The sequence below is a fragment of the Bison bison genome, unplaced genomic scaffold, assembly GCF_000754665.1.
Source record: "Bison bison bison isolate TAMUID 2011002044 unplaced genomic scaffold, Bison_UMD1.0 scf7180017861046, whole genome shotgun sequence".
Lineage (NCBI taxonomy): Eukaryota > Metazoa > Chordata > Mammalia > Artiodactyla > Bovidae > Bison > Bison bison.
In genome coordinates, this window is record NW_011491618.1 from 773,557 (window position 1) to 786,265 (window position 12,709).

General features: G+C 36.9%; 1 protein-coding gene across 1 annotated transcript in view; it reads left to right on the forward strand.

Annotated features, from left to right (window-relative positions):
• NSF (N-ethylmaleimide-sensitive factor) overlaps positions 1-12,709 on the forward strand; it is a 131,540-nt gene that overhangs the window by 13,180 nt on the left and 105,651 nt on the right. Inside the window, exons 5-7 of the mRNA XM_010832395.1 lie at positions 2,375-2,482; positions 2,808-2,883; positions 5,319-5,474. Coding sequence (XP_010830697.1) covers positions 2,375-2,482; positions 2,808-2,883; positions 5,319-5,474 — 340 coding nt within the window. The remainder of the gene's footprint in view (positions 1-2,374; positions 2,483-2,807; positions 2,884-5,318; positions 5,475-12,709) is intronic.

The window sequence follows — 12,709 nt, forward strand, 5'->3', positions numbered from 1 at the left end:
CCCCCCCCCCCCCCCCCCCCCACAATGTTTAAAATAGATAACCAACACAGACCTACTGTATAGCACAGGGAACTGTACCCAATATTTTGTAATAATCAATATAAGAAAAGAATCTAAAATAAAATGAATATGTGTATAATTGAATCACTTGGCTGTACACCTGAAGCTAACGCAACAGGGTAAGTCAACTATAGTCAACAGAATAAAAGAAAAAAGTGACCCTGTTTATTATTGCTCCCTTCTTTGGACTTCAGTTAGTACATTGTTTTGGTCTCCTAAGAAGAAATTCTGTGTGCTTTTGTTTTTTTTTTATTTTACCTAAAAAAATGTGTGAGTTCATAAATTATTATTTGTTTTTCTACATAAATAATCTCTGCTCTTTTGCCCTTACCATTCCATTTGTCTCTTTTTCTGTGACTTTTCTGAATCATTAACTCCTTCCTCCTCCCATAGCTCCACAGCAGCTGTTCTCAAACTGTGGCCTTGAGGCTGTTTCAGGGGGTTTGTGAGGTCAAATCTAATACCAAAACATTTTTTAAAAAGGGTGTTATGTGCCCATTTCATCTTATTCTCTCACAAGTGGAGTTGTGCATAGTTACACTGCCTGCTGAGGCAAACATGAATGCTGAGTGGTCTTCCATTAAGCAAGAAATTAGAGATTTGCAGAAATGTCACAGTGCCACTCTTCTCACTTATGTTTTATACCTTGGGAAATTGAAATATTTTAAAATAAATTATAACTATGTTATTTATGTTAATATATAATATACTTAATTATTGTTTTTTTTTAATTAATAAATTTTCTTGTTTTAATTTCTAATACAGTGAATATCAACAGATTATTACAATCCATATAAACAAAATTTGGGGGTTTAGGAATATAAAAGGATTCTGAGCCCAAAAAGTTTGAAAATTCCAGCTTTACAGTGTTCTGATCTCTCATGAGTTACATAGACTGTCCTTGTGTCTCTCCTGTGGGAAGGCCTGTAAAATGGAAGAAATGGCAGAAGGAGGGACCTGTGGAAATGAGTGGAGTGTATTACCTGGAAAGACGAGACTCTTAAGGATTTGGTTAACCCATATATCGTAATATCAAACTTTCACAATTGAAAACTTGAGTTACTGATAGACAGGAAAAGGACACAGAACACATATTGTTTTTAAGAGTACTGGAATTGGAATGAACCTCAGAGGTTATCTTGTCTAACCTCCTTATTTTGCACATGAGGAATTTTATTTAGGTCCAGAGACGACCTGTGAGCTGCCCTGTGTAGCTGAGACAAGAACCTGCTAGTCAGTTGATCCATTCATTAGCAAATACTTATTGAACACCTAGTACAAGTTCAGTAAATACTATTTTAGGCCCTGTAAATCTTTGGTGAATAAGACAGACACAGTTCCTACCTTTGTAGAGTTTCCTTTCTAGTTGGAAAAGACAGAAAATAAGAAAGAAATGCCATGTACTGTTAATGTCAGTCAAATGGGATGATGCACTAGAGATCCGCTGGGCTGCTCCTTGGAATTAGATGGATTGAGGCGGCTCCCCAGGGTGATAGGTAGCTGACAGTTTGTTGATTTACCTGCCCATTGCTTTTTGGGCTTCACCATAGTCCTTCTGGATTCCTACACTTTCTGATAGTTGTGCTCAAATTGCCTAACTAAAACTTCATTGTTTTTACCTTCTCTTTTAGCTTTTGTATTTTAATAGAAAATGCCTTGGTATTTGTAATAATTTAAAACCCAGTGACATGCAAACGTCTACAAACCCACGAAAGAAAATCCTCCATAATACAGAGAAGAAATAAATATCTTAAATCATTCTTCTTAGTATTTATTCCCATTCTTGGTAGTTAGTAGTGGCAGGATGGACAGTCAGCCTTGTTTATTGTATTTTTGTTGTACCCCGGAACCTCAATGAGGGCCTAGCTTGTAGAAGGCACTTAATAAATATTTGGCGAGTGAACGAGCATTCAGAAGCTGTGTCTGCACTCGCGTGGGAGGCACTTAGTGTTGATTGTAGAAAAGCATGATGTGGAGGCACACAACCCAGGCTTGCATCCCGGCACTGCCATTTGCTGTTACTCTAGGCCCCATTTAACTCCTCTCTGAATCTCAGCATCCTTACTGGTAAAGTAGGACTGATTTTTTGCAAGAGAGTTACTGAGTATTACAGAACATCCTGTAATGTTTGTTTGGCACACAGCAGACACTCAGTAAATGTTAGTTCCTTTGTTATGTGGGTAGTTTGCCTTGTGGAGAAGAGTGATATACAAGAGAAAGCTGCTTGCCTGCGTTTGAAAAACATTGGCGATTATGTGAAAATCAAACCATTATATCATGCAGTGATTTTTTTCCCCCCGTCTTTTCTACATAGCTTGTATTTAGCTTCAATGAAAAGCTTTTTGGCTTACTGGTCAAAGACATTGAAGCCATGGATCCTAGTATCCTCAAGGGAGAGCCTGCAACTGGTAAAAGACAGAAGGTATGCTTTATTTCTGATAATCTGTATGATGTGCCTTGTACAAATTAATACAATTTTCCTAGCCATTCTCTCCCTCAGTGATTTCTTTTATATTCTGTACTCTTCTAAGATAGTAGGGAAAATTTGCCTTTAAAGCCAGCATAGTTATTAAAATACAGTATAAAACAGACTCATGTGAAGATCTAATAGTAATTTGAAATAGCTGATAGTTTGAAAAATTTGCTTTGCTCATGGAGACTTCATTTCTCTTTTGTTTTTCACCTTGCTTTGAGAAGTCCAGAAATCTGCTGTAAGACTAACTACTAATTATTGTCTTTCTTTATAGATTGAAATAGGGCTGGTTGTTGGAAACAGTCAGGTTGCATTTGAAAAAGCAGAAAATTCATCACTCAATCTTATTGGTAAGATTTACAATTTTTAGAAGATTCTGAGGGACCATCTGTTAATAATGGGCTTCCCTGGTGGCTCAGACAGTAAAGAACCTGCAATGCAGGAGACCTGGATTCGATCCCTGGGTGGGGAAGATCCCCTGGAGGAGGGCCTGACAACCCACTCTAGCATTCTTACCTGGAGAATCCCCGTGGACAGAGGAGCCTGGTGGGCTACAGTCCTTGGGGTCACAGAGAGTCAGACACGACTGAGCGACTAAGCACAGCACATCTGTTAACAATACGTGACTCAACTACAGTGATTAAACAGGGAGGGAGAACAGAGACACTTGCCTTGAAAAGGCCAATCACAGAATCATGGAGTATTTCCTATCTTTCGGATGTACTGATGTAGAAAAAATTTAAAACCTTCACTAAATCAGTTTTGTCCAATAGAAATATAATGTATGTCATTTTAAATTTCCTAGTAACCTCACTAAAAAAATAAAGGAAAAGATAGATAAAAATTAATTTTTAAACTTTTAATAAATATGTGCAGGCTGACAGAAGATTCATGAAAGATATTTCAGAAAGTTCCTGTATACACTTAACCAGCTTCCTGTGATGGTACCTCTTAAGTAACCATAGTACAGTTTTCCAAAACTAGATTAACATGTTTCCATTGCTGCTGTTTTAGAGACTTTATTTGGATTTTGTCAGTTTTTTCATCATGTCCTTTTTCTGTTCCAGGATCTAACTCGGAATTCCACGTTGCATTTAGTGGTTTAGTCTCCATAGTCTTCTCCAGTGTCTGACAGTTCCTCAGACTTTCATTGTCTTTTCATGACCATGAGAGCTGGTCATGTATTTTGTAGAATGTCCCTCAGCTGGATGTGTGTTATATGTGATACTAGCATTATTTCCATTAGTGACTGAGTTAAACGATCAGTGTACAGGTAAAGAAAGTCTTTCCAGCAGATTCATAGTTCAGTCCTACTCTTGTACGTTAACCCCACTTTTATTATATTAAAATAATGCGGATTGGGCTTAAAAATAGTAAGTCATCAGCATAATGATGCCATTAACTGTATTTACCTGTGTTGGTGTCTATCCCAGTACAAGGTAGAGGATTTTCAGTGGTTACACACTTATATCCAAAGTCATTTAAATTTGAATGCGTGTCCTTTTCTCGAGAGCCATAAATTATCATTCCTCTTCTATTGTTTTTCAACTGTAAAATATTTATTTCATGAAATATGAATAAGCGCTCAAAAACAGCTCACTCTAAAATTTAAAATATTTGATTATATCTTCATAATGTTTTATAGTTTGTTCTTTTTGCTTAACATATTTCAAGCATCTTAATAAATATACTTCTACAATATTGTTTCTAAATGACTAATATATTGTTTTATGGCTTCCCTGGTGGCTAAAGCGTCCACCTACCAAGTAGGAGACTAAGGTTCGATCATAATTAGGATATATCATAATCTCCTGTTGTTGATCCAGTATGTTTCTGGAGTGATTTCTTTGTATATTATATGGTATATTATTCCAAGAGAGTTGCATGACTTTTGTACAATGGAGGTAATTTCTAAGTGTGATGAATAGTTTTCCCCCACCATTGGAAAGTAAAATTGTACAATTTCGCCACAAGAGGGCAGTAGAGTTTAAGAAAAGTATTTTTGGTTACTTCGTAAAGGAAGTGTTAAGTCCACAAAACTAACCATACAGTTAGCATCTAGGGTAAACTTTTTCTAATGTGACCTGTTATTCCCTAATTAAAAGAAAACTATAGTACTTTCTTTTTTTTGTTTATGTGGGCTGTACTAAGGCACTTTTATTCTTTGTGTTTGAGAGAGTTAATGTGGTTCTCTTGAGTTTCTTTAGGGGGCACTATGACATTTAAGTTAGATAATTTTCTTCTTTGTGAAAGAATTTGAAAACATGAATTTTGAAATCATCCAAGACTTTAGGATAATTTTAGATTATTGTGCAAATGAAGAAAAAGCAAATAAGACATTAAACTTCATACATCTTTTCAGGCTGAAGAGTTAAATTCCTGATTATATACTTAATTTAGTTAAGTATATGTATTTTTAAATATTGCTTTAGGAGCCTTGAGGGACTGCTAGATTTCAGTTGCATGTCTGGCAACTAGTGTTTTCTTCATCAGATATGCACATGGTGTTTCTTCTAATCAACCAAGTTAGTTAACGTGGTTAGGAGTTAGAGGTCAATAAGACCAAGCTTCATGGATTGACTACACCATGAGTGACCCTAAATGGGGACCAGACAAACTAGCGAATATAACAAAACTCATCCTTCTTAAAAAATCAGCTAAGAAGGTGTTTTCATGTTTGATAGCTTTTCTTTATTCACTGAGGATGCCCAGGGAGTTCTGACTGTTTTTTTACGCTTAATGATGAAGTTCTTCTCTCACATTTGATTATCTTTGTTTGAAATAGGCAAAGCGAAAACCAAGGAAAATCGCCAGTCCATCATCAATCCTGACTGGAACTTTGAGAAAATGGGAATAGGAGGTCTGGACAAGGAGTTTTCAGATATTTTTCGACGAGCATTTGCTTCCAGAGTATTTCCTCCAGAGATTGTGGAACAGATGGGTGAGTTTTAAAAAGAAAAATTGGATAAAATCTTGTATTGTTTTTAAAAAATGGATGTGATAAAATCTGTTTTCAGTAATGTTTTGAAATTATTTTTCAGTCCTGACAAACTGTTTCTGTTTTCTTCCTCTTTTAAAAAAGCTTAAAAAAACTTTTAAAGTTTTAGGACTTTTAAAACTACATTTTAATTTTATGGGAAAATCATAGTAATTGTGGTTGCTTGATTTAATTTATTTATCCAAGTATGTTTCTCTATAGGACATATTTAGAAATTTCATTATATTTATGAATTTTTAACAGGGCCTATTTAGAAATGTCATCTGACTCTAAAGATTCACTAAAGGTCAGATTTACTGTGCCGAATAGTCATTATCTATTAGACTATGGATACTGTTCTAATATTAGCTGTTGCTTTTTTTAAAAATTGTATTACCCAGTTAATACATCTTCATACCTGGTAAATGGATACTTGGCATGTTTTAAATTTATGCAAAAGGACAAATGCAGAATATACATAGGAATTTCCACATTGCATACAAAGAAATGCACTAGTCATTTATCACTTCTTTCTTGAAGGTTTATTTAATTTATCTATGTGTGAAATGGCTTTATTTGCCCTGGTGGAAATGCTGTCATGACTGTTTTCGTATGTATATCATACGTTGGATTGGAATGTTAGCTACAGAATATCTGAAGAAGGAATTTATACCATAACAGCTTCTGGCAGACTATTCGTGTTAAAAACTGTATCCAAAAAAACTGAAGGAATACAAATATATTACTCCCTTCACCTCCATCACTCTTTATCTTTAAATTGCTACTGGGAGATAAAAGTATATTCATCATGGTGGGGCTGAGAACTACTTTCTAGGCACTAAGTGCTCGGTTCTCTCAGCCTCCTGTTGTTGGTAGCCGTTCGGCCTAGTCGCTCACTCTGATAAGTTACACACAGCACACACCTGTTCACTGGCTAAAGGTCGAGCTTGAAATTGGATTAAGAGAAAATGACAGAGACCCTCATCACCTGAGTTTTATACACCTTGAAATGGCAATAAGATACTTTTTTTTATCTGAAAGACACAAAGGCCAAGTCCATAAAAAAACAGAATTTTAATTTGGAAAATAGTTAAAAATGTGATAGTTCACTACCTTGGTAAGGTATATTTTGAGGCACAATAAATCCGTAAAACTTTAAAGACATGGAAGTATTGATTAAGTATGTTTGAGATATAAGATTCCAAATGTTCTAAGTTATTCTTGTGCAATATCTTTTTACATATTTTCAAGCCCGAGCCCCATACAGAGAGTATGATGATTGTATCTTTGAACATGTAAACTCCCCCTGGTGGCTCAGCGGTAAAGAATCTGCCTGCCATGCAGGAGACGTGGGTTTGGTTCCTGGGTTGGGAAGATCCCCGGAGAAAGGAATGGCAACCCACTCCAGTATTCATGCCTGGGAAAGTCCATGGACAGAGAATCCTGGAGGGCTACAGTACATGGGGTCACAAGAGGCAATACAACTTAGCGAGTAAACCACCACCCCTCTACAGCCAACAAGTAGAAAAACAGCTGCTTCTATAAGTTATATCTTTTAACTATATTAAAATACTTTCTCAAGGTTTAAAAGCTTACGAGCATTCAGATACTAGTTTCCTGTTTGTGCATTGTCCAAGCCTTGCTCATTAGGGCCTCTCTCTGAGGTTGAGAGAACAACCTATAAAGAAGTAAACCCGTTTCTGTTGGTTTGTGACTCTGTCAGCTCTTGAAGAGTTTGAAATTAAAACAGATTTGGAATTTCTGAGTGACTTTAATCTGTTTCTGCAGTCCATACTGAAATTAGTTGAGTTGTACAGTATGCTTTTTGTTGTTAACGTGCTTTTTGACCAAGGACCTTGAATTTCAGGTTTGTTTGTTAGTACTACTACCCATTACATTTTTTATGGATTTATTTTTCTAATATTTCTATTGGTTTACTTAGGCATAAATGAGTTCTTTTTAAAAGCAATACTTCTTTATCTTTATGGCTTTTTGTTATCAAGAAGCATGTGTTGTCAATTTGACTTAAAAGAATAAATTGGAGTGGGAGGGAGGCTGAAAAGGGAGGGGATATATGCATATATATAGGTAATTTGCATTGTTATATAGCAGAAACTAACAACATTGTAAAACAGTTATGTTCCATTTTAAAAATAAATTTAAAAACCGGGTAGGGGGAAGGCAGTAAGTCTTAAGGTACCTTGGCTTTTGAGCTGAACTGAAAGACATTTTTTTTTCTTTTTTCTGAATGAAGACTCTCAGTGTCCTTATGCTACTTCTTTAATGGTGAAATGGCTGAGAAAGAATTCTCTTGCTGTGCGTGTATCATTCCTTATCTTCCTATAGAGGCTTCTTTTCTCATCTGAATTTTGGAGAAATTACGTAGAAAAATTTCATTGCCTTCTGAGTACAATGTGGTTAGAAAGTTCTCATTAGGCTTTGATAAAGGCATATAGAAAGTACAAATTGCTACATTTAATTTAACATTACATGCATCTTGTTAATGTATATCCTGTGTTCTTTTACCCTGCCAAGTGGGAACAAAATTTGCTGATTTTTTTTTCCTTCATTCTTTGTTAATGAAATAGTCAACCTGCATGGGATCTCACTGGACATGGATATGATTGGTTAAATCAATTCAAATGAAAAAAAAAATAAGGATTAGAAAAGAACAATTAATGTAGGCTATGAGACTGTTTTATTTAAACAGGGAACATTTTTGTTTTGGCTTGAGACCAAATCATTGTCTTTACCATGGAGTCTAGAGTTACGTCTACTTTGTAAACAGGAATCTTAACTAAATGGATCTTCTTGCCTATATATCAAGGTTTCAAGTTCACAAAGTGATGAATTTAGAATTCTCTTCTGTCATTGTGTTTATAAGACTGATAATTATGCTTCTTGGTAATATAGTTCTTTCCTCTTGCTTGTAAAACTTCATGTTGCTTTTCAAAATTGCATATATAGTTTGATACATACAGAATTTTGCTGATGAGATACAAAGAGACTAAAGAATTAACCAGAGGCACACAATTACGCAGAAAAAAATAGGGATCAGATAATGTAATAGACATGAAATAAGGGTCCCAGAGTTTCCCATAGGTTAGTTTTTCTCTTGAAACACTTGCAAGTATGTAATATACACCTTCCTGTTTTTGTTATAGTATTTTAAGAGATAATCTTTTAAAATTTTTATTCATTCATTTTTGGCTATGCTGAATCTGCATGGGCTTTTCTCTTGAAGTGAGTGGGGCTGCTCTCAGGTTGCGGGGCGTGGGCTTCTCATTGCAGTGGCTTCTCTGTTGCTGAGCGCGGGCTCTGGGGTGTATAGGCTTCACTAGTTGCAGCTCCTGGGCTCTGGAGTGCAGGCTTCATAGTTGTGGCACATGGGCTTAGTTGTTTCAAGGCACGTGGGATCTTCCCAGATCAGGGATCCAATTCATGTCTCCTGCATTTGCAGGTGGATTCTCTACTGGTGAACCACCAGGAAAGCCCCTGTTAAAAAAATTTTTTTTATATATAGAATTAAAGTCAAGGAAGGTCTTTAAGGGGAAAAGAGGTCACATACAACCAGCCCCACAGAGAGTGGAAGAAAGCTCATATGTAGAATTAGGAAAAGGAGTTACTTTGGGGGAATGCACTTTGGCTTCTGTTGTTCTTTTCTGCATCATTGTAACTATTTACTTTTTCCTTGTCTGGAGCAGTTGGACTCACCCCAAAACCCACATGGGGCTGCTCTTCCTTGAAAGCACATGAAAGCATTAGCAAGGAAAACTAGACCTAAAGTTTGCACTTAGTGGGTACCCAACAGCCTCTTAGTTAGGATGTCCTCCAGCGCCTACAGTGATATCCATTTAGTTAGGAAAGACCTTAAATCCTTACTCTGTGGGATAATAGAAGTACCTTTTGGGTCCCAGATAGAAACCTTGGCGTCAGAAACCAGCCTCGTTAAGTAAGGGTGAATAAACGCCGCAGCCCTTGCGTACACTGAGGTGTCAGAGGAATGCCCTTGTGCTCCTGTTCAGCCCTTCACCATGCTTACTGCCTGGTGTGCAGTTGTGTGGAGAGTGCTCTGGACAAAGGATCACCTCCATTCTCATTATAGCTCTTTGGTTGGAAAAGATAGTTTGTACAAAGAAACTTCCTTTTTTGGCATCCCTGGCAGTTACCTCTATACCATAAATGTCAGAGCAAAAACAACAATTTTTTTTTTTCAAAGAACAGTGAAATTGTTAAAGAATTACTGTCTCTTAATATAATTTTAGGACTAAGTTCACATGCATCAAGCAAAGTGGCTTTGGCAGAAGTTATCTGTTTCAGAGCTGGAAGAAAGAGTGTAGTGACTTAAAGGCCTCAAGCCTCATCCTGTCCTTGGGTGGACCTATACCTTGTAATTGGGCTTCCCAAGTGGCTCAGTGGTAAAAGAAATCCGCCTGTCAATGCAGGAGACCGTTGAGACACAGGGTGGATCCCTGGGTCGGGAAGAGCCCCTGGAATAGAAAATGGCAACCCACTCCACTATTCTTGCCTGGAAAATCCCATGGACAGAGGAGCCTGGTGGACTACAGTCCATGTGCTCGCAGAGTTGGACACAACTGAGAGCCAGCACTGTACTTTGTGATAGAAATGCAGGCCACCTCGTGGGGGGTACAGCCAATAGTTAGCATCTTGTGCCCCCTTTCTTTGAAACTGACACTGTGTTCTTTCTTGTCCCCCTTTCTCTGCCTCCATCTCTAAACCTATTTTCAATCTGTATTTTTAAAGTCTCTCTTGAAATTCTAGAGGAAAGCAACTCGTTTCTGATATCACCAGTGAAACTGCAGTTACTCTACCAAGTCAGTTGCCGAGAAGATAAGGAGCCTTTCAATCACATGCAGACATCTTTCACATGCTAAAAACAGTGCAAATAAAATACGGAGGAAGAAAGGGCGCTGAGGTTTTGTCCATGCCATATTTGGGAGAGAGGGAGTTTTTGCTAAGATTAACATAAACACTGACACTCTTAAAATGCATTTTCACACCCCCACACATGAGGAGAGATTGCAATTTAAATGGGGGTTAAGACATCTTGCCGAACTCTAGGGCTCTGTAAAAGGAACCCTAAGGCTAAAGAGCTTATCTGAAATTTGAAAAAAAAACAAAAAAAAATGAAGCTTTCTGACATTCATCTTTTTTCCTTGTATTAGTCATAACTTGCTTTTCAGCTATATTTTAGGTTTTGAATGCCAACCTGACATCTGTTCAAGTCTGCCTGTAATTTATTAGGAAAGGAAAAGAAAGCAATTGCTCACTAGTTAGAGATGCAAAACTCACCCCTTCTGCTTTTCCACTGAGTACTTATAGATGATACTTGAATATGAAGAATGTGATAATTTACTAATTCTAACTTCAGGTTGGGGAATTTATCTTATTTTTTTAATTAGAAGAAGAAAATGGCCTTATGACTGTGTGATTTTCAGAAACTGTAGAGCAGGATATAAAGATAAAACAGACACCCTGAGAAATATTATGGGTGCCTTTTTATATGCTGAAAATTTTAACCTAAAATTAAATTTTCATTGGTTTTAATTTTTTAAGTTAAACTTATTTATGTTTGAATATAAATGTTATAGTTATGCTTTTATCTCAGAGTCAAATTATATGTAAATTCAGTTGGCATTTTTAATTTATAAATAGACTTTTAGAATGATTTCTTTCTTTGAGGAAGGCAGAACTATCTATAGAATCACCATTGGATTTTATTTGCTGGCAACTACAATTGAGTTACTTACAAATCAACAGTTGTGTCATTGTGAAGTTGAAGTCTGAAGTTTTTACCTAAATGTCCGCCAGTGAGGAAATGATTAAATAAATTAGGCTGCATCCTTCCCAACCTACTGTGGAATACAGTGAAACAAATCTTAAAATGATATAGCTCTAAACGTACAGATACGTTTTAATAATTAAACATACTAAAGTAAATGCTGTTAGAAAAGTCAATATGAACTCACATTAAATTGAAAAAAAAACTTGCTTGCTTCCGTGAAAGGGAAATAAGGATGGGACATAAAGAGAGACTTTGTTCCTTCACTCTGTGTACCTCTTCTCTGAATGTTTAACTGTGATATTTCTGCTTGTATAATTAAAAAACAAAAAGACAACCATATAGGCTCTGTCTGTCTCATGGCAGCTCCCCTGACGGCACATCAAGGGAGCTGGGGGACAAGGATGTCCCTCTCCCTGGTGAAGTTTCTGTGGAGAAGGAGAGCTCAGAGACAGGCCTGGATCCCAAGAGCTACGATGGCAGCCCCTTGCTAAGCATAGGCAGACACACCTGTCCTTTTCTCCTGAAAGATAAAAACAGTTTCTTGATGTGTAACAGACCACTTCCTCCAGTTAATTTCTGCATTGTAGAATGGATATACTTTTTGTATTATGGAATGGGTGCAAGTAGCTTGTATTCCCTCCCAACCGTGAGAACATTTGCACCCGAGACTTTAGAGACTTTAAGCAGCTGTGGAAGCATGAGAGAGGAAGGAGTGGGAGAAGGGATTGGGGGAGAGCAGAGTGTCTGCCATGTGAGCAACCATGCTTGAATCCCTTTGGTCTTAAAAACCTTTCCACTCAGGAACCTAATTCATGTGACTCCTAAAGTAAAATGGTTGGTTTTTTTTTTTTTTTCAATTTTCCTTCTGTATTCAGGTGGTAATGGTGATGTTATCTGTTAATTATATAGGGCCAGGCACTGCTCTAAATGCTTTACATCTATTAATTTATTTAACCCTCACAACAACGTTATGGGGTACATACTGTATTGTCCTCATTTAATGGAAAAGGTAAGTGAGTCTCTAAAGGTTGAGTAACTGGTCCAAGACATATAGCTAGTAAGTGGTAGATTTGAACTCAGACAGTCTGGCCTTCCTCAGCAATCAATGCAAAGAAATAGAGGAAAACAAAAGAATGGAAGAGACTAGAGATCTCTTCAAGAAAATTAGAGATACCAAGGGGACATTTCATGCAAAGATGGGCACGATAAAGGACAGAAATGGTATGGACCTAACAGAAGCAGAAGATATTAAGAAGAGGTGGCAAGAATACACAGAAGAACTATACAGAAAAGATCTTCATGACCCAGATAACCACAATGGTGTGATCACTTACCTAGAGCCAGACATCCTGGAATGTGAAGTCAAGTGAACCTTAGGAATCATCACTGCGAA